Here is a 20,831-nt window from a genome sequence, read left to right as displayed (position 1 = left end):
ATACAGTATTTTTTTATTGTGTGTTTATTGAAAGTAGATACTATCAGGTTAATGAATTGTGTGAGTTGCTATTAAATTATTCAATTTAACGGCCTGTCAGAAGCCCAAAGAGATCTCGCGATAACTCTGTCTCTGACGTCACATTATTTTGCATAAACACCGGTTTCGTTCGCTGATTGGCCCGCAAGGGGGATTAATTTGCATATTTCCCTTCTGGCGACCACGCTTCCCATAAATTTGAAGCCACCACTCCCCCACCCCATCTCTCTCCCGCCCTGGCCGCATCCTTTATGAGCGAGGCTGTGCAAGGCAAGCCTGCCGCTGTTCAAACGTGGAGGAAAGGACGCGTTTCTATTGTTACGCCGGACGGAGAAACTGACCGCTCCGGCGACACCCACCCTCCCCCTTCCCCCCAGCCCGCCAAAGAAGGGACCGACTGTTTGTTGACGAGCCGCCAGCTGAAAGGTAGGAGCAATTTACCACGTCGTTACGTGACGTCTCCACTCCTCAAATGTCCTACTTTTCGTCAATTGAGCTTAAATAACCTCCACCGCTATGAGTTAAGCCGCTTCTGCTTGAGTTGGTGGCGTGGTAATTGGTTGCGAAGCGATGCTTCCCGGGCTCAGCTTCTTCTGTTTCAAGGGCTTGGTGTGATGATGCACACGCTAGCTTGTCAGCGTGCACCACGGGGCGGCGTTTCTTGTTAGCCGCGCGTCAAGCCTTGTGTTCGGCTCCCTCCGCTCCTCTCGTCTCGTTTGGCAGGTGGCATGGTTTGTTCGTTTATTTGCATTATTTAGCATATGCGTTATCAAAAAAAACAAAACAAAAACACACACACAGCAGTGGGCAATCACTGTGCTTCAGATGAGTGCGTTCTAAAGGCTCCAATAGGGCCTTTCGGTTCTACTAATCTGTGTTTGTCTCGAGCCACAAATGGTGATTAATAAAGCAGCGCTTAAGGCACCAAACACACGCGTCCCTTCAAACAATGTGCACCAAGTGAGAGCACCCAAGGGGACAAGTGTCAGGATCCGTGGTATAAGAGGATTTTCACTGTCTTGTGCGTTTTGATGTGATTTCGTTTCCTCTTTTAGTGAATCGGAAGAGAATCATAACACATTTTGGGAAATTCGTAGACGAACTATCAATTCTGAGAAATAATATGTTGAGCACAGCAAAAGAGGAATAGATTGGGTTAATAAAACAAACTTATTGGAACCCTAAATAGGTGTAACAAACGCACATTTGATTAGGGAAATTGATTTTAATTCAACAAGAGTGCGTCAAATTTTTCCACTTTAAAATGTACTGATGCGTATGAATCGCCTTTTACTAGAGTTATATATTTGAAGAAAATACATTTACAATAACCTACTGACACGTTTATTAATATTGTAAAATGGCAACAAACTCCCTGCAGCATACACAGTAAATTTTATTCTGAAAAAGACTATTCGGTCCCAGTTTAAACAGGGTAAACTTTATACTCTGAGAGTAAAATTACCCCCCCCCCCCAAAAAAAACCCCTCAACAGTTACGGAACAATCAAAGAGCCTTCAGGTTGGGAGACAATCGTTATAACCACTGACCAGCCACTCCTTCTTGTGTCAATATATCGCAGGTGTTAGATGGGATCCTCATACCTCCATGTTTGGGCTCCTTTTGCACACACCAACAATATTTAAACCATAGCAATACTGCTGGCATAGCTCAAATGGTAGAGTAGCGGTCTTCCATGCTGAAGGTTGTGGGATTGTTCCTCAACCCTTGAGTGTTTAAAAAAAAAAAAATATATATATATATATATATATATATATATATATATAACATTTTACTCTCTTCCAAGTGTAAAGTTTGGAGTGGGACTGAATATAGTAATTTTTTTATTTTATTTTTTTTTAGTAAAATTTACTGTGTACCCTCTTGAACTCAGCCATATCACATCGAATTGTAATAAATAAGAACCGGTGGTTGTGGGGCATCCAGTCAGTAGCAACTTTGCTTATTAACATATGCACATGACACAACAGCTAGCTTCTCTTGGTGGTGGTGGCGTAGATGAGTGGTAGCGTGGTCGTCTCGCAACCCTGAGATTGTGGGCCCGATCTGTTCCCCGGACCTTGAGTTTGACACCCGTGGGTTAGCGAGTTGAAGAGGAGAGGATATACAAATGACAGTATGGTTTTTCGGGCTACATCATATTTGTGTTTTGGAACTGCCTGATTCACCAAGAGGTGTGAGTTGACTTGACACGGGGGCGTGAAACCATGTGTGAATGACTCAGGAGGACTCTCCCGCTTACCAGTGTTTTTTTTGCTTTCTTTCTTTGACTCCTCTGTTGGCCCAGTTCTAACTGCTTGGCCACAGTCCCGTGTCGCATTAATATGAGGGTCACTTAAGCCGAGATGCCGATTCATCCTCTATGGCTTGCCATTGCCAAATCTCCGATTACTGGCAAGTAGTCAAGACATGGAATGAGTCACCAAACCATGTCGTTTTAATTTAAAAACTTTCACACCTGACAAGTATGACAATTTGTACTACTACTACTAATAATAATTTGGTTTTATGTGCCGCTTTTCTAGATGGTAACCAATAATTTGTTTTATTATTATTTCAATTCAGTTCCAGAAGCAAAAATGTTTTCCTTCACTTTCTGCTCAGTGCGGCTCGAATCTGATTTGAAAACTGTACATTAATGACTGATTATGATCCTAAAATAAACCTCGCTTTAAAGATTGTAGTCTTATTTCAGATTGCTCTTGTTTTGGTTCTTAATATGAAGATTCGCTCGGGGCAGTGGCAGACCCATTCTAGTGGGATGTTAAGGCCAATCCAAAATGATGACACATTTCGGAGAATGCAAAATTCTGGAATTCAACTTTTGAGGTCACTTTCTAGTAGAGTAATTTCCTTCACTCCTGTGATGTCGGCATGCCTCATAACATCTTTGGCAACACTGGTGCTTTTTGGAACACCCGCACCCGTGTATCGCATTTCAGGTTTGGCCTCATTGGCAGGTGGTTGACATGGGAAGGTTGACCGTTTTGTAGCGTGGTTTCATTTGAAAAATGTAAGATTGTTGTAGTAGCATTCTTTCGAGGTACATGTACTGATTAGAACCCGCACAATTAAAGGATCTTAAAAAAAAAAAGTCTGATGAAATATTATTTCTTTCTTAAGATTGCTGAGTTTTGAATGACACAATCAAAGGTTGATTTAACAGCATGTTCATTATTGTGGTGTACAACTGCATGAAGGAAAGAAGAGCAACAGAACCTGCTCTATGCACTGCACATAGCAATTTGCAAACACTCCCATGTGTATCTGCTGGGGTTGGGGAAAAAACAAAGGAAACACCTGCAGGCTGTTTGGAACAATGCAGCATAATAAGGACCAGTCATCCCAATCAACCAGTCTTCCTTTTGGCAAGAGAATATTCAAATCTTCTCCCTGCCTGATCTGCTTCATCTGTTTAGCATTCATCAGCCCGCTTTGTGTGTCCCAGCTAGAACTTTGTATGACCGCACAAGCTGTCAATACTTTTAATTATTTATTTATTTATTTTTAAGCGAGCACTTCCCTGCCCATTAGGATTAAGTGGTAAATGCTGGCAGTGCACTATTTTTTTTTTTTTAAGGCTCTGTCTAGAACTGCAAGACTTGGCAATCGTGCGCCCTCCAAGCCACACCACTTAGGCTTTGAACCTGCATTGAGCTCAAAGCCCGAGTTCCTTGGCAGCCATCACCATCTTTTCAAGGATCAGGAGTGAGGTCCTACGCATTCTCGCGCGGTGCGAGCTGGCATCTGTTACATGCGTATTCTGTCATTTGTCAGTATCATGGGTGTGGCGGACAGAGATTGGCCTCAGATCACCCTTTTGCATTGGGGGGGCGGGGGGGGGGGGGCTCAGTAACTGATGAGACCCTCGGGCTTGCCAACTTCATATTGACTATTTGTCTGCGTGTATGCTGTGTGGCCAGCTGGCCGGTCCTCTTGTTTGCTGAGGCTGCCTGAATCTTTTACTCTGCTCATTATCAATCACTTATCCGGGTCTGGGCGACTTCCCTGTCGCTGGCCATTTCTTCAGTTCCTAGGCTAGCTCTATTTATTCAGTTTGTCCTCGCCTCCAGGTCTGCCTCAGGACTCAGGAGGCATCGTAATTGGATGCACAGGCACCTCGGAATATTTTTGAGAGGTGGTGAATGACTTGCGGTTTTACCCTCACGCAACGTAACCAGTTGCTCCTCCATTTGTGTCCGGTAGCAGCCTGAGCTTCAGGTTATTCTTTGTAATTGGCTCTCGTTATGTTTGTCGACCGTATAGTCCATGGCACGACCCAACTCGATGTTTGTAAATGTTGGAACCGGTTGACTGTAACATTTGATTTAGGCCTAAATTGGGCAAGAGTTTCCTTGCATGTCTGTATGACGGTCTAGATTCAAGTTAGATATGCGTCACAGATAGATCACCCAGATATAATCATCGTATTGGAGTCTAATTTGAGCTAACTTAATTGCCGCTTAGTTTTTCTGTGAGGCCATGCAACCGTACTGATTTTATTTGAGCTCAAGTGTGCTTTCTTTGGTCCGAATCAGTTCATAGGTTTGTAAACTTGATGTTTTTCACAACAAACTACACAAAATCGTTCATTTCTCTTCTCTTTATTGGTAACAAGAATATAAACAGGTTTGCCTCTTTTTTTTTTTTTTGTAACTTAATTATTTTTGACGGACCTAATATTGCCTTGCAAAATTCCAGCAAATTGTTGAGTCTTATGATTTGACTACGAGGTCCAACTGATTGGTTGACAGTTAAGGCTTCAAATGTAAGACCGTCTATCGATTTTTAGTATCGTCCATCCTTTTCATATGCCTTGGGGCATTTGATTGGCAAGCAGTGCCAGCTGCTTCTCCATCCCGTTGCACCATTTAATCCAGTGGAAAAAGCCTACCCCCACCATCCTTCCAGTGCCACGCCTCAGCTGGTGTATGAAACAATAAGCCTCCCCCTCCCCTTTCATAGAATCTTAACGTTGGCTTGCTGACAAACACTTCTTATATATATATATATATATATATATATATAATTTTTTTTTAACCACACAAGTTCATGCTCATTCTCGTCTTCCCATGGTTCCTACAACCGTCCTAGTGACACAGGTCAACAGACGGCCTGTTTTCATATCAGCAGGATGTGCGTTGCTGCCAAGTTCACAACAGATTGTAACCCAGATCCCCGTAACAGATCGGGATACTGCGCACAGGCAATGGCTGCCTGTCCCGCCAAGGCTAACTGGCTTACTCCATTTAACTTGTGGCCATACTTAACCACCTGACCTTAATGGCTTTGCTGAGAGGCTTCAAGTGACTTAATTGTTAGAGACCTTTGTGGAATTGATGACAATGAGCTTTCTAAACCGGGGCGCGTGGTCATAATCCAAAAACCCCTTTTTTTTCCTTCTTTTTTTTTTATCTAGATTGTTACGCATTTGTAGGGTATGCTAAAGCAACTTTCGGTTGGGTTAGCTTGGTCCGCCCGTTTTTTAAGTGCAAACGCATACTTGGTGGAAACTAGTCGGTCTAGTTGAATGGTTTGTTTGGATTTATCTGGTTGCGCAAGTTTCAGGTCCAAGGCGGGCGTTTTCACCGTCTCTACCACAAGTTGGTGGAACGGTTAGCCGTGGTTATTTCACGGCTGTCAAACAAAGGTTGTAATTAATTATTAATCCAATACTGGTACATTGCAATGAAACAAAGGCTAACATGGATTGAATTACTGCCACACCAAACCTTTCCACTATTTTCTTGACACTTGGGATTGGTAAATGATTGTCAAAAGCGTCCTTGGCCCTCTTAAGAATTAGGCTGTCTTTTATTTTATCCAGCTGAGCAACATTGCTAAAGTAGCCAATCCTGGAGCAACTATTGATCCGCTGTCCACGTTGCCATCAGGAATAACTGGTATAGTTGTGCAGTTGTTTAGCACTTTGGCCTCTGGGATGGGATGTTCTTTAACTGCGCTTGCTAATGAGCCACGAGAACACATTTGACTAACACAACTAAATCATGTGGTGCCTCAAGCATGGACTAAATATTGTTGCTTTTTTTTGCACAGGACACTGTATTTAAAAAAAATCATGTAGGTTTATTATGAGACATGAATCCTGGTTGGAGAAGAAAGGCTCACATTTTCAACAGTTTTTCTTGATATCCCCTTGAAGGAACTGCATGTCCAGAATGCTCTGGCTCACATGTGCTCAAGTGTCTCCTGACGGTATGTGAACAGTTGTTGGTGTTCCAAGAAGTTGTCTGTGTGTGCTTAATTTGTACTCTACTGCAAATGCCTTCTTCTTCTTCTTCTTCTTCTTACAAGCACAATCCTAGTCACAATCTCACCTAGACATTTTTCATTGTATGTAGTCGTATTGGTGTCTATACATAGAAGCTAATGATTGGCCAGCCAGTGTGGCCTCTGTTAATATTTGATACTGCTAAGCCCGTTTATTGCTTTTTGGGTGCTCACCCAGGTCTCAATGGATTCTTTGTTTGGTCTTTCTATTTTTTTATGTACTACCCTAAAGATGTTTCGGATAAGAAATATTTCAAAGCACAAAACCTAGGCTAAAGGCTAGGTATCTATTCTAATTTCCTCAGTCGATACGATTTCGGGGGAAAAAAGGCCTTTAAATTATATTTTCTTATGAATTTATGGGAAAAAGATTAAAATAATCAATTGATGGTTTTATGAATCTCACGCTCAAAGGCAAATCTATATTCTAATGATTATTTGATAATAATAAGCCGAGCCCTACTGTACAAGCTATGTTTAACTCTTCCCTTTAACAATTACTTAATAAATATTATGCCTGTTCCTAATTATTAGTGTATACTAAAGATTTAAAATTTATTTTCATATGTGGCTTTGGGTGCATTACGATTTCAAAGCTTACAACTGTTAGGTTCTACTTGGTTTTCAACTTTTGCAGCATTGTTTTGTTATGCAGTTTCAGTGTGTCTGTTTTATCAGGTTTGTAAATCACATTTCAGCATCAAATGAGCGCATTCTTTAGATATGCGTGTTTACCTGCGAACACATCCCTGTGGCCTCTCTCTGACCCTGTAACGCTCTCATTGACACACAAAAGCGACACCTACTACTGCCAGCTGTCACTCAGGAGGCTTGAGGAAATCGCTAATGTTGGAATGTGAATGGGGTGGGGTTAGCACTTGACGCCCTGCCATCTAAACTGTCACTTTCTGTCATTAATCATCTTGGAACACATGCGGTCTTTTCAAGTTCACACTAAATTGACAAGTTCAATACAAAATTGTCACCAGAAGAATACAATAGGCATGGCAACTAATATCTATCATCCATGCTCTTTTGTGATAGCAGTTTAGATGAAATCTAAAGGGGGGGGGGTAGTATAAACGGCCCTCCCTCCACCCCTCTCTGCAGTCTGGACAATGCATTCCAAAATCCCTGCTATGCTGCAACGCTGCAAAATCCCCTCAGCTTGTATTAGACACCGTATTAAAAGTGACCCATTTTGTCATGCACCGCTTGAAATGTCTGGGCAAGCGCTGCAGCAGTGACCGAGCAATGGAGGAACGTCCACGGTGAGCTTTCGTGACGTACATCCGTATTAGAATGAGATGCATGTATTAGTTCCCCATCCAGACTGACAACGAATACAATTACAAAGTGATGGTGGCATTTGAAAGATATGACAGTCGGTCGTCCACATTACTGGGGAAAGCAATTTTATTGTCACCTTGGCGATGAGTAATGGTGTCAATGGCGTGTGTGTAAAAGAGATACAAGTAAAGTCTCTGGCATTGATCTGGTGCACTGACTCCACATTTTCATAGCTTGGTGTCAAGAGACGGTCCCAAGAGTAGAGTTGACGCAACACCAGCGTAAAAAAAAAAAAAAGCTGTGTCACCAGTTAAAGGTGGTTGTGTGTGTGTGAATGGGGTTTTAATGATCCAGTGCACTTCTTCCTGTGCGCTGCATCACATTGTGTCAGCTGGTTAGAGATGATGCGATTACTTGTCCAGAAGGGGGTCATCATCAACAGGGAATGTAACGCTAAGTCCCTGGCATTAGTCGCTGGCTCATCGTGCCGTTTCAACACTTGCTCTTCCCATTCTGGATTACCGAGGCATACCACTGCTCCTTAAAAGTGCTTTACCTGATTTGTACAGTTTTCCCAACTGTGAAATCCATAAAAACAGTAGCCACCTACACTGTTGTCTGTGGGGAAAGGTTCTCCTTTTGCTCGGTCCTTTTGTGATTTTGGTTGTCATTCTCAATTTGAGGCGAAAAACAAACAAACAAACTTGTGAGTGAGGCGTTTGAACTGCTCACCGCAACCACCAAGACATTGCCTAATCAACTATCTAAACAAAAGAACAAGCTAAATGTGGTTTTGCAGGTTACTCTCATTACACCCCCCCCCCCTCTCCCTCACTTTGTGTGGTTGTAACTAATAAAGAAAAACAATACTTTGCAACAGTTGTACAAAAAACAAAAAACAAACAAAAAGCATTTGGTCAACTAGTGGTAAGGTTTATATCATCTTTCAATTGGGGATAGAGCGATTATCGGTGCAGAAATTCAGCATTTTGGTGAATATTAGGCATCGTCCTTTTTTATATCTGACGGCCAATAGTAGATACATTTAAAATTGTGTTTACTTATTTTTCTGGTATTTTGGAAAGCTTCATTTACTGTACAAAACAAGAGGGTACTATTTACACCCCCCCCCCCCCCCCCCCAATTTAACTTTTTAAGACATACCAGACTCTGAGCGCTCCCCGAACTTTTTGTTAGAATTTTAAAACGAAGATGTCAGGGGGAAAAAAAGAAGCAAATCTGACAAATTGTTCAATAAAACGTGCTGAACATTTTGACACAGTTAAGAGTGGGATCTTATTATTTTTAACCTAACACCAATATTTCCCCCTATTTTTTTATTAAGTGATTATCAGCTCCAAACAATGCTTTTCTGTCTCCTTGACTACTAATCACCAGTATCGGCGCTGAAAAAAACAGTCTGCCTTCTTACCATGTTTGGCTTCAAGGGGTAAATAACAGAATGTTTGTACATTAAAACAAATGTTCGCATAGGCTCAGGAGGGCATTATAAAAAAAAAAAGAATTTCCCCCTCTGAGCCTTTTAATGCTTTGGTTTTGTTCATACGGTATTGTTAGATCTGATTCACGGTCTCTATCAATAGCAGTAATAGGCCATCATTTGTTGCAATCTTTGCATAGTTGAGCCCACAGGGAACTTCTGTTATTCCGGCCATCTGTTTTAGCACTTTACTGGTAGCAAATTTAAAGGTGCAGGATAGAAGTTGTCTCAGAAATTTGCTGCGGTTGGAAGGACACGCGTCACCCAATGTTTGTGCTTGAATGCCACTTGTCTCATCTGATAATCCTCTACTATAATTTTGCTTTTGCCGTATACACTCGTAGTGTAATTTCAAGCATTCCATGATGCATCCCCTTCCCTTGTCAGACATTTACAACAACTATACAGTCCCTACTTTGCAGTTCCAAAATGATAATTTTCAGGTACATGCACAAATGTTATTGTTGGTATTCTTGCATCAATGAAAGGCAAGATTTGCAGTGTATCAACAATGACTGATGGCCTTTTGTTTTAAGTGCCTGGGGTGATGTGTTGGCTAGCACTATAATAGCTGAGTGGTCGATGTGTTTACAATTGCAGAGGCAGGCGTTCAGTTTAGTGGCGAGATGTATTGGCATCCCCGAATTCACTTCCTGTTTTTCTGACTGTCCCCAAATTCCTCCAAGGCCCCTTACCATAAATGGACTTTCCTTTTGTGAGCACATTTCTTAACTGATGAGATTCTTTTTGTTCGCAGAAACTTCATGTGAAGGGGACCCTTCACAAATTTAGCAAGACACAGCTACAACCTCAGTGTTGGGGGATGAAACCGGATGGGGTTACCATGGATACCTCGGATGCCACAGAGCCCACTGAAGCTGCAGCAGCTGCAGAGTTCTCGGTGTCGCAGGACTATGCAATAGAGCAGGCCGCGTCTCAGCCGGAGCAAGCCCAGAATGATGTTTCACCTGAAGACGATTCGAAGGCCAATAGGGAACCAGACCCCCAAGTTAAACTGCAAGCTGTTGCCTCCAAAAATCAGGCTGCCACGAAAACACAAGCTTCCTCAAGTTCCAAGTCTGCTGCCTCACATGGCCCTGTAAATTCTACGAGCAATACGAGCTCGGGCAATACATCTCCAGAGAAGTCAACTGCAGCAGTCCCTGCACCCAAAAGACAAGTGAGCGTTGCAACTGTTGTGCCCACCGTCAAGGCAACCACCAAGGCGGTTCACAAGAGGCCTGCAGCAATCGGGCCATCTCGGACTACATCAAGAGCTACTGCGACGACAACAAACGGTACCAGGCCTAAAACTGTCAGTGGAAATCAGAATAAGAGGACAGCCGCTAATGTTGATGCAGCTGGAGTCAAAACTTCTGGTAAGTCATGAAATGACTGTTTGTGTAATATTATGACTGATGCAAGTATACATTTGATTTCTCTGCCTAGTAGCTGTTAGCAGACCAGCTAACAATGTTGATGCAGCGAGAGTCAAAACTTCTGGTAAGTCATGAAATGACTAACAGTTTGTAATATTATAAGACTAATACATGTATACATTTTATTTCTCTACTTGGTAGCTGCCAGCAGACCAGCTGCATCCACTGCCCCGAAATCATACACGAACGTTGCTGCCAGAGTGGACAGCGGTGCTATTCCAAAGACTAGCAGGTATTTATAGTCGTGCATTTAAAACGACCAGCCCTCTGTTGGCCAATCATTTAATTGTTTACTTTGTTGATGGAAAGGAAATGGACTTTAGACTACATTGCCCCAAGAGTGGAGAAGGATATGTATTGTGTTTTTTTGCAATCGGTGAGTCCGATTACACATCCACAGTGAGTCATGTCGGCTTAAATGGCCTGAGACAGAGGACCTTAAGAGAGTCGCTATACTGAAGACTTTGTCATAAAATTAAGCCGCTTTTGCCATTCTGGAGCCCTGTCACTGTTGTTTCAGAAGGCGCCCTTGAATCGGTTCTTGAGAAGAATCAAATGACAACCAAATAGTGCATATGGCACCATGACGTGCTTGATTTATAGTTGGTATTTCTTGTGACACTTGCATGCATCTTCTCCCCCTGTTAAACTTTTGCCCCTAAAAGGACTTTGCATGTGCAGTCATTAAAATCCTATTGGACTGTGATTTTTGTATTGATTTCACCCCATCTGCCAGGAAATGTAATGCATCAGAGCAGCTTCCCCCATCCGCTAATGGTGTATGTGTTACAGGCGTCCCTCGGAGTGCGCTGTTGTCTTGGATCAGACTTTTCAAAGAAAAACACAACCATGGTTGAGATTATTGAATACGTACATTCAAGAGGGCATGTGTTCAATGGCGTTTTTGGTTTCACATTTGAATATAAAGTCAAATTGATCATTAAAATTAATTAGTATTGGGGGGGTCATAATTTAATTTATTAATAGACAGGCTTTTAAAAATATAATTTAAAAAATCTCTCCAGATTGCGCATTAGATACTTGTTTCCTAACCCAACCCCATCCCCGAGTTGGCAGGATTATGCAAAAACTGCTTAACCTACTTCCATAAGGCTGGATGGAGGAGTGGGGCCATACCAAAGGAAAAATCCAGTGCATATTGATCTAAACAAAACATCCATTCATGTGACCACAACTTTTTTTTCTTCTCATTTCTCTCTCTCTCTTTTTTTTAAACCTGCATCCATTAGACACTGGTAGTTGTTATGATCTGCTTAAAAATGTATACCAAATTAGCAAAACCTGTTTCTAGTCTCTGTCTTCTATCTCCAGGCCTGCTACAGTTCCCTTTACTTCTCGAGGGGCAACTACATCCAGGGCTGGAAACATTGCACCCAGAGCACCAACTAGTGCAGCGGCTGCTTCCTCAGGAGTTCAACCGGTGCCATCAACATCCAGGGCGGGTAACAATGTTGCATCCAGGCCGCCCAGCAGCGCTAGTAGCAGAACTGCTGCCTCTAGAGGTACCACGGTCCCCTCTACTGGCAGGACCCCAGCAACACAGCCTCACCATGCTGTTGCCGCTGTCAAGAAAGGTTTGAGCTTTATTCCTTGTTCCTAAGGGAGACCTTAAAGTAACGTTTTAAATAAGGGTGTCAAAATTATTGTGTTAACTTAAAGTGCCTTTAACAGCACCATTTATTTATTTTTGAACACGAAATTAATGATTATTTATTATTTGGAAAGCCTATACTAAGGGAATTCCAGTCCACGTCAAAATTACCCAATAGAATGAAAATGATACACCGATCTTGTGTGGTTCATATGCATTAAAGTTGAGTCATTTCACAATGCGCATCCGTATTAAATTTAACAAAATAAAAGCATTCAACATTGTGCAAATGAGTCATTGTAATAAATTAAATAACAATGTATATATTTGTGGGGACTGGGGCCATTTTTTTATACAATTTTAATGAGCAGAATTTAACAAGTTATTATTATTATTTATTTTTTAATTAGTTAGCTCTTAATATGGGAAAAAAAAATGCACTGAGCTGTCGCCATTGTCTTACAAACGCCATCATGCCATGTAGTGACAAAAAAATGACCAACACAAATTGTCACACGTTTGTTTGTTTTACAGTACGGTACATATTTTTATTTTACGAATTGTTATGAAATTACTGTATAAATGATGCAAAATTCAACCATGTTTCTATTAGCTTAACTTTTCTTCCCACTTTTATGTTAACAAGAGTATGAAAAATTAGAAAACATATTTTATTGTAACCCTATTTCTATTAGGTTAACATTTCTTCCCACTTTTGTTAAGAGAATGAAAAAGTAAATTTAATTGTCAATTTGGGTATAAAAATTAATTTGCGATTAATAGTGAGTTAATTATTACGATTAAAAAATCTTTAATCGACTGACACCTAGTTTTAAATAATCTACCTCAGTTTGCTGAACCAAGGAATTGTATTTTTCGTAGCACATTTCATAAACATGGGAATGCATTTTGCTTTATGTAATAAAAAATACATTTCAAAGAAGCATTTAAGCCATAATTAATATGAAAAATGTTCTACCTAATGACTGCCATTTTTGTGTTTGCACCAGATGTCAGGTCACCTTCTGCTGCACTTGCGAAAAGGCCTGCTGCTTCATCAGCTGCCGCCAAAAAGCCTGCACCTTTGAAACATACAGCCACTGGAAAGCCCCCTTGTACCTCCAAATGGGCCACTATTCCCAAAAAAGAGGATCCCAAGGTGTCTCAATACAAAAAACAACCTGCGAAACCCAGTGTCGCAAAGTCTTCCAGTGTGGTTTCTCCCAAGCCTCCAGCGGCTAACAGGCAACCCCTGGGAAGAACCCTGCACGCTTCTCCAGCTACCAAATCCACCAACGGCGGCGCAACGCCGACTAAAGAAAACGCAAAACCAACTCAGGCCGTGTTGCCGTTAACCGCTGGAGTCAAGAAGACGAAACCTTTCAAATGCAACCCCCCTCTATTGACGGTGAGGAATGCTGGTGCAGTGGAAGAACGATCAGAACGAATGCAGACTTTAACTCAAGAACAATCTACTGTAACCTCTGTACCGGTGGCCCTGCCCCAAGCTTCTACTCAGGACTCTCCACCAGTCATAGCTCAAGTTACCGCTTCCTCTCCTCCATGGACTCCCCTTACCACAGCCTCGCCAGAAATGCCTCCACCCCAGCCACAAAGTGACGATGCTCCTTCAGCACAACAGGAGCACGTCTCAAGCCCTGCGAAGCTTCCGTCACCCAAAGTGGCCTCTCAGCCAGTTAATGTGTCTTCAGACCAGACTCCCTGCCTATCTACAGCCATCGCAACGGCTGTAAAGTCGCCTCCCAGTAATCTAAATTACGAGGAAGACGAAGAGGGAAGCCAGGTGGTGTCTGTTTCCGAAATGAGCGGGACGACGCAACCCACGGAGGAGTCTCGTCCCGGCTCGGCTGGACTGGTAGGCGGCTCCGCTTGGAAGGCTGGTGGCGCCTTCCTGTCTGAACTGGACTCTCTGAGCGGCAGCCAGCAAGGGGCGTCTGAGTTGAGCGCTCCCGGCGTCCTGGAGGGCACCGAAAGCATGGACGATCTCGGAGAGGGCAGCCTCAAAGGAGCCATGGACATGGAAGGAGCTTCTGCAGGCTCGCCAGACTTTCAAAAGGTTCCCGATATCCCATTTAACGACTATGAGGAGGACGACGATGACGAGGACAAAGTGTGCGACATGGACGTGGGCTCGGAGAAAACGGACGAGCTGCAGCGGCATCGGCACGACAACGCCGCGGATGACGACGAGGACGAGGACGTGGAGATGGCGAGCGAAGCGGTAACTGAGAGCGGTCTGGAGAGCTACGGCAACGCCGACGAGGACGACTTTGCCGAGGATGAAAGACTGGACAACTTAAACAGGTTGGCACAGCTTCCTCCGCCCCCTCAGCTCCCATCGGCCCCCGGCGCTCTGTGGTATCAACCCAACCCGTTTGCAGACCCCTGGCAAGAGCAAGTTCACCTCTCTGAACCGGTCTCCCAGCCAGTGTTGGAGGAAGCTGTAGTGAGCCCACTGGTAGATCCCTTGCAGGCAGACCCGGAGACTCCATCCCAATCCCCTGCTCAGGCCTGCTGCGAAGTAAGCTGTGATCCTCAAATCTCTCCCCAGCCAATGACGAGCGGTGAACAGGAGGTTAGGGCGCCGACTATGCAAGCTGATGAGGTTTTAAGGGGCGTGGTAAACGCTCTGACTTCCAACCCTTCATCATCTTCCGCGACAGAGGAAGAAGCCAGCGACACGGAAGGCGAAGCGCTGCTGGACGACGCTTTGGAGTCTCTGGCCGCGCCAAAGGGGAACATAACCTTGGAGGTCCAGTCCCCCGCACAGCGCATCCTTTCCACTGTCGAAGAAGTGGAGGAGTCCGAGACGACCGGTCTGACCGATGTCGTCACCCCTCCTTCGGCTAGCTCGCTGGCGTCCTACGGCGTCAACTCGGCAACCACGGCCTCCACTCAGTCCGTGGGCGAGGGCTGCAGCAAGAGCCCGGGGATCTTCTCTTTGGAGGAGCTTTCAGAGGAGTCCAAGGAGCTCTGTGACGATAAAGCCCAGTCTGGTTTTGCAACGCAGCGGTACGAGTGCGGTGAACTGGAAGCTGGTTGTATGGTGGAAGTGCAAGGATCAGACACGCAGGTTCTGAACACTTTGCAAGCGACTGAGAAGCCAGAAGATGCCCACCCCACGTACTATTCCATCTGTGAAAAGACTGACAACTCTTTTGCAGGTAATATATAGTTTGTCATTTGTCTCGCTGTGCTTGTCATGTTTGTCTTTCAAATCTCTGGTGGTGGTGATGCAAAAATGGACAAGTTACATATATATATTTAAAAAAACAAAAGCAGCATTCCGATATATGGCTGAAATACTTTTATGTGCAATAGCTTTCAATTTACTAGTCATCAATGCAGGAGCCCTGAACTGGCGTGATTTATTTTTGGTGCAGCACTTAAAGATGTGGATTGAATTAATAAAATAGCTATTTATCCTAATGCTTTTTACCAAATGACTTTCATACATTAACACCTAAATTTGTATTTTTCTTTCTTTGAGGGCGAATGGCAGTGCTTCTTATAATACAGGAAGTCTTCCATGCCCCCCCTCCCCCCATCACTGTCTTTCTTGAACTTTAAATTGTATTTCATTGTACCCTTGTTTATCAGTCTTTGAGTAATGAAAATAAAGATACCGTTTTTTTTATATAACTATTTATCCTCATTGCAAAGTTTTGTTTAAAGGCATATTCAGCAGTGGATAATAGTAGTGTTGCATTAATGCTCCACTGTCACCCTACTGACCACAAACATCCTCATAGTCGTGGTAATTATATTTAAATTTATGATTAACTTTAACGGGATGTCATCCCAAAAATGTTCTTTACAATATGTTATATATGAGCCCCCATTAGGTTAAATACGGCAGTCTGCTTAATATTGTATTTGTAGAATATGAATAAAGCATCAAAATCCACCCATTTTAATCCTTCGCAGGGGGCGGCCATTTTGCCCCTTACTGTTAACTGAAAATAACAGTTGCTTAGGTACTGACCAATCACAGCTTACCTTTTTTTCCTGAGTTTGGTCATGTCACAGTTGCAAGCTGAGCCCTGATTGGTCCTTGAACTCTGAGCAACTGTATCATTTTCAGTCGACAGCAAGTGGCAAAATGGCCGTCCCTTGCGAAGTATAAAAATGGGTGGATTTTGATGCTTTATTCATATTCCACAAATTCAATATGAATTAGAATGCCACTTTTAGACTAGTTGGGCTGCATAGAACATTTTCGGGTTCCATTTCGCCCTTTTGCGCACTGCCTGTGAAAGCCATATGGTGATTCAGTAACCCAAATTTGTGCAAAGGTTGAAGATACGATATTGTATTGTACCTACACTAATGTCATAGGAACTGAACTATCGTAAATGGAGAACCCCATGTGTATATATGAAAAGAGGCAGAAAACTTAATGTGTGTAGTAAACAACTATTATTGGCACGAGGGACTAGTTTTCAGTGGAAGAATACACATTCAGTCACTTGCTTCTTGCTCCCTGTTAAGTTGAAAGTCATTGTCGCTGCCCAACACTCAGACACTGGCGCTGATATGGTTACTGCAATTATTCTGCTTTGCTGGGTTCGAAAATATTCATGCAAGAAAATGTGCCGCATCTTCTGTTTGGGCTGTGATGTGGCAATTTTGCAGGATCTTTGTGTGAAGTAGGATCTAGATTTAAGTTCTATGACTATCTGCTGCCCAAATCAAAGTCCTTTCCTCGAGTTTGTCAAGACTTGACAATCCACTGGATTCCACCAACGGATCCGACAGCAGGCCCTCCAAGCAACAAAGACTTTGGTAAAAGTTTTAACTGTTCGGGCCCCTGAGACGACTGCTGACTGTGCTGCAGCTTTTAAGTCGTCTCCACTCCATTCTAGGTGTGTTACCGCCCAAAAAAAACAAACAAAAAAAAAAAAACTTCTGCTGCGCTCTTCTAAGACACCATAAGTTTCAACTGAGCATGTCACTATTACATACTGACTTTGATTTCTCATCTCTGTTCAGGTTTGCTGAATAGCTTGGCTCTAGGATGTGAATATGTGGAGTCGGGGTTCCACACAGATCTGTTGTTCGCCCCATGCTTTTTAACATTTATTTATTTTTGAATAAACTTGTTGTTAAAATCTAAAAAGGTTTCCCATCCCTGCCCTATTGACGGTCTAAAGCCAAGCTATTGTTTCCTTGAGATGCGTTTCATGTACACAAGCGCATGAAGAGCTTCTGCATGTCTTCATTTAAATTCACGGGTGATTTCAGCTGGTTGCATATACAGGAAGTTTGCTTCCTTTTTTGTTGGTCACTCACCCCTTCTTTTCTGGGGGTTAAAAAAATGGTTTGCACTTTTTATTATTATTATTATTTTGCTGCTCTCTTACCACAGGATTTCTGCACCATTTTCACTATTTTACTCGCACCCTTTTTAAATCTCAAATGCTATTTCAGCCCACTTTGCAAGTACACTATATTTTTAGTGGAAACAATTTTGCTTGATTTTTGGTTCCGTTGGCTGTTTGCCCTCACAATGTATTTAAAAAAAATAATATTTTTTTTACTTACTTTACTGCTTTTTCTTCATTGCTCTGCTCACTGTAATCTTTTCTCTTTTTTTCCACCCCACACACAGGCATCACCTTGCAACCTCATCTTAATCATCGCCGCCACGGTGACCCTCACGGCACGGCGCCTCGTCTGACCTGTGCAGACCTGCCGCCCCGGAAGGCCGGGCAGCAGGCGCTCAGCCCGCAGCTGCGGCGGCTGGAGCAACACCAGAGGCAGCTGATTGAGATGCAGCAACGGCGGGAGCAGCAGAACAAACCCCTGGAAGGCGCCGAGCAGGAGAGAAAAAGGACTGAGGAGGAGGAACAGAAGAAAAAGAAGGATGAGGCGGAAGAGGAAATCAAGAGGAATGAGCGGGAGGCGTGGGAAGAAGCGGAGTGCAAAATGGCTGACAAGAGTTGCAAAGTGGTCGCTGTGATGGACAAAATGGCTGGCGAGGATGGCAAAATGGCTGCTGCGGTGGACGAAATGGCTGGCGAGGATGGCAAAGTGGACGAAATGGCGGCCAGTGAGGGTGGCAAAATGGCTGCTGTGGTGGACGAGATGGCGGCCGGCGAGGGTGGCAAAATGGCCGCTGCGGTGGACGAAATGGCGGCCGGCGAGGGTGGCAAAATGGCCGCTGCGGTGGACGAAATGGTTACTGAGGAAGTTAAACTGGTCAATGGAGAAGGCAAAATATCATCAGAAGAGGCAGAGAGGCGCGAGCTGGAGTTGCAGTTACTGCAGCAACAGTCGGAGCTGAAGCAGAGGCAGCAAATCCTGCAGTGGCAGCGAGAACTAGAGGAGCAGTCGCCATCTGCCGGTCGGACCGTGGTCCTGTCCCCCTCGTCGGGCCTGTGCACTATCTATGAAGGTCTGGAGAACAGCGACGAAGAGCCGGACGGGCTCCGCCGTCCCGCTCGCGACTCTTGCGAGAGGAGGTTGTCGCCAGACTTGAACGGGGACCACTCTTCCCCGGAGCACCCCTTGGACCTGGACTGGGGCGCCAAAGTGGACATGGTGCAGCAGCTCATCAATCAGACTTTGCTGCTCAATGGAGACGGCTGCTCCTCTCTGCTGCTTCTTCCGGGGGGCGCGGGGGGCACCCTGAGTCCGCTGGAGAGCAGCCTGTGGCCAAGCCTCCTTCCTCCCATCAGCCCCCCCTCGGCCACCGTCACCTCTGTGAGTAGCTTCTCCCCGGAGGCTGCCGGAAGCTCCCCTCAGGGCGAGTGGACAGTCGTGGAGCTGGAGACGCATCACTAGTAGGTGGCAAACTACATTTAACAGCCTTTTCACACAAGAGCTGCTACTTGTGCTGGATTAGTACTTCTATTCAGAATGGTCTAAGTCAGGGGTGCTCAAGTTGGGTCCTCGAGAGCCCCCAACCAGCCTGTTTTCCGCAATTCCCTCCTGCAGCCCAGCTGAATCTAATGATCAGCTAATCGGCAAGCTTTGCAGAAGCCTGATAACGATCATGAATCAGGTGTGTTAGTGGAAAGAAACATGGAAAACAGGCTGGATAGGGGCTCTCGAGGACCCAACTTGAGCACCCCTGGTCTAAGTTCACAAACGGGTCCAAATACAGTATAACTGTAATTCTTTTTCTCGGCCGGTCACCGGTCGTTGAGACTGCTCCTTCTTATGGATGTGTCATTTTAAAATTTTTATTAATAAATGAAAAAGCAAAACGCTCTCAATTTTGTAGCAATGTACCTCATGTTGGGACTGCTAAACATGAAATAAACAAATTTATATTCTTATCAGTTTAAATGGCAAAAACAAACAAACTGACACCTATGCTGAAATGTCTGAGCCACGGATAGACGTAGATCTTGTTGTAACGTTCTTCTTGTAGTGTTTGGAGTAAGCGAATACACTGGAAATGATTTGTCACATGAACTGCTGTATTTGTCATGCACCTATCTTCAGAGTATTTTTGTTTTACTTTGCTTTTTGTCCACCAAAGGTCAGTATGTGTAAACGTTTCCCCTCAAAACTTTTCAGTCAGGCACTGATGGTTTACTGATTTGTGTATTTGTCCATATGAATTGTGTGTTGTTGTTTTTTTAAGTCCTGCTTTAGGTCCGTGAACTATTATTACACTTTGCCCTCACTACAATTCAGTTCACTAGCTGATTGACTGACCTACTAGTAACAACCACACTCACTACTAGTGCCACAGGTGACCAACTAGTACAACTACATCCAAGTGGGCTGTTTCTGTAACATGTATGACATTGCCTGTGTCCAAATTCACAAGGCTGGGTCCTCCGAAGGCCGAATTTGTCGGCTGCATGACGTCATTCCTGGCGCGGCTCGACAATATGCACAGACTTGCACATAAATGGAGTGTGGGTCAATACGCTACCGACAAGCAAGCAGCTTTGACAATCCATTCATATGGAAGTCTGTGGCATGTTTGGCCTGGAAGAAGTGATTTGCTGCCACCTTGTGGCAGCTTACGGTAATTCTAAAGCTTACTGTTGTTGCCCATGGTAATGAAAGTTGCTCTTTGTATATGCTGCGTTTGTTACTTTCCCTGAAATATGACAGTGAAGAGGATTTCATGATTGGAAGGTGGCATGACGGGGTTTTATCTAATAGTAAATTACAGCCCCATCAAGTACAGTAATACAATAGAAGTAACTTGCTGGTGCAGTGAAGTTAGTTTTATCTGTTATGTTAAGATGCATATCTGAGCTGTTAAGCTCTTATTTTAATGAAGGGAAGTCTTTTTTTTGTTTTGCTTCTTGAAATGTCCTAAATGAATTTTGAAATTAAATCTAATGAAGGCTGTCAGGCATTGACCTGTAGTTGCAGGTAAATTGCCGTTTTTGTGGTTCCAAGGTTTACTACACTGGATTTGATTTGCACCCAGTTGCTAAATACGAATGATCCCATGACGGGATTTTAATTTATTGACTGTGAAGCAAGAATGTCTTGTAAATTTGAAATTGAATGTTTTAACTGAAGTGCATCGCAGTGAATGTGTTTATTTTCCAAGGCCATAAATCTTTGATTGTGTGTAATTATTTCAAGGCAAGGTTTAATGTAAATAAATGTTTTTGAGAAGAACTCCAGGATGTTTGTTTTT

At 43.6% G+C, this 20,831-nt stretch overlaps 1 protein-coding gene across 3 annotated transcripts; it reads left to right on the top strand.

Moving 5' to 3' along the window:
* Window positions 1–281: 281 nt before the first annotated feature.
* Window positions 282–20,812, top strand: prr36a (proline rich 36a). Of its 3 annotated transcripts, none has more exons than XM_086082266.1 (7): window positions 282–465; window positions 9,900–10,521; window positions 10,595–10,645; window positions 10,723–10,813; window positions 11,914–12,176; window positions 13,204–15,378; window positions 17,826–20,812. In XM_086082266.1, exons 2-7 carry the CDS (start codon window positions 9,966–9,968, stop codon window positions 18,998–19,000), a joined length of 4,311 nt encoding a protein of 1,436 aa, XP_085938392.1. In that variant the 5' UTR covers window positions 282–465; window positions 9,900–9,965; the 3' UTR covers window positions 19,001–20,812. The 3 variants fall into 3 exon arrangements, with proteins under 3 accessions (XP_085938392.1, XP_085938390.1, XP_085938391.1); XM_086082264.1 differs by having other exon boundaries at window positions 10,592–10,645; XM_086082265.1 differs by lacking the exon at window positions 282–465 and adding an exon at window positions 746–762 and having other exon boundaries at window positions 10,592–10,645.
* The last annotated feature ends 19 nt before the right edge of the window (window positions 20,813–20,831 follow it).

Source organism: Leptonotus elevatus, chromosome 8 (assembly GCF_054856555.1).
Source record: "Leptonotus elevatus isolate MCC_2025b chromosome 8, RoL_Lele_1.0, whole genome shotgun sequence".
NCBI lineage: Eukaryota > Metazoa > Chordata > Actinopteri > Syngnathiformes > Syngnathidae > Leptonotus > Leptonotus elevatus.
Note: the sequence above shows the minus strand (reverse complement) of the source record. Positions and strands in the feature narration are given on the sequence as shown.

What these genes read in the sequence shown, in the direction of transcription:
- prr36a (XM_086082264.1), top strand. Translation starts at nt 9,966, where the DNA reads ATGAAACCGGATGGGGTTACCATGGATACCTCGGATGCCACAGAGCCC. An exon ending in AGCTGGAGTCAAAACTTCTG is followed by an intron (nt 10,522 to 10,591) that starts GTAAGTCATGAA and finishes TTCTCTGCCTAG; the next exon opens with TAGCTGTTAGCAGACCAGCT. An exon ending in GACTGACAACTCTTTTGCAG is followed by an intron (nt 15,379 to 17,825) that starts GTAATATATAGT and finishes CCCCACACACAG; the next exon opens with GCATCACCTTGCAACCTCAT.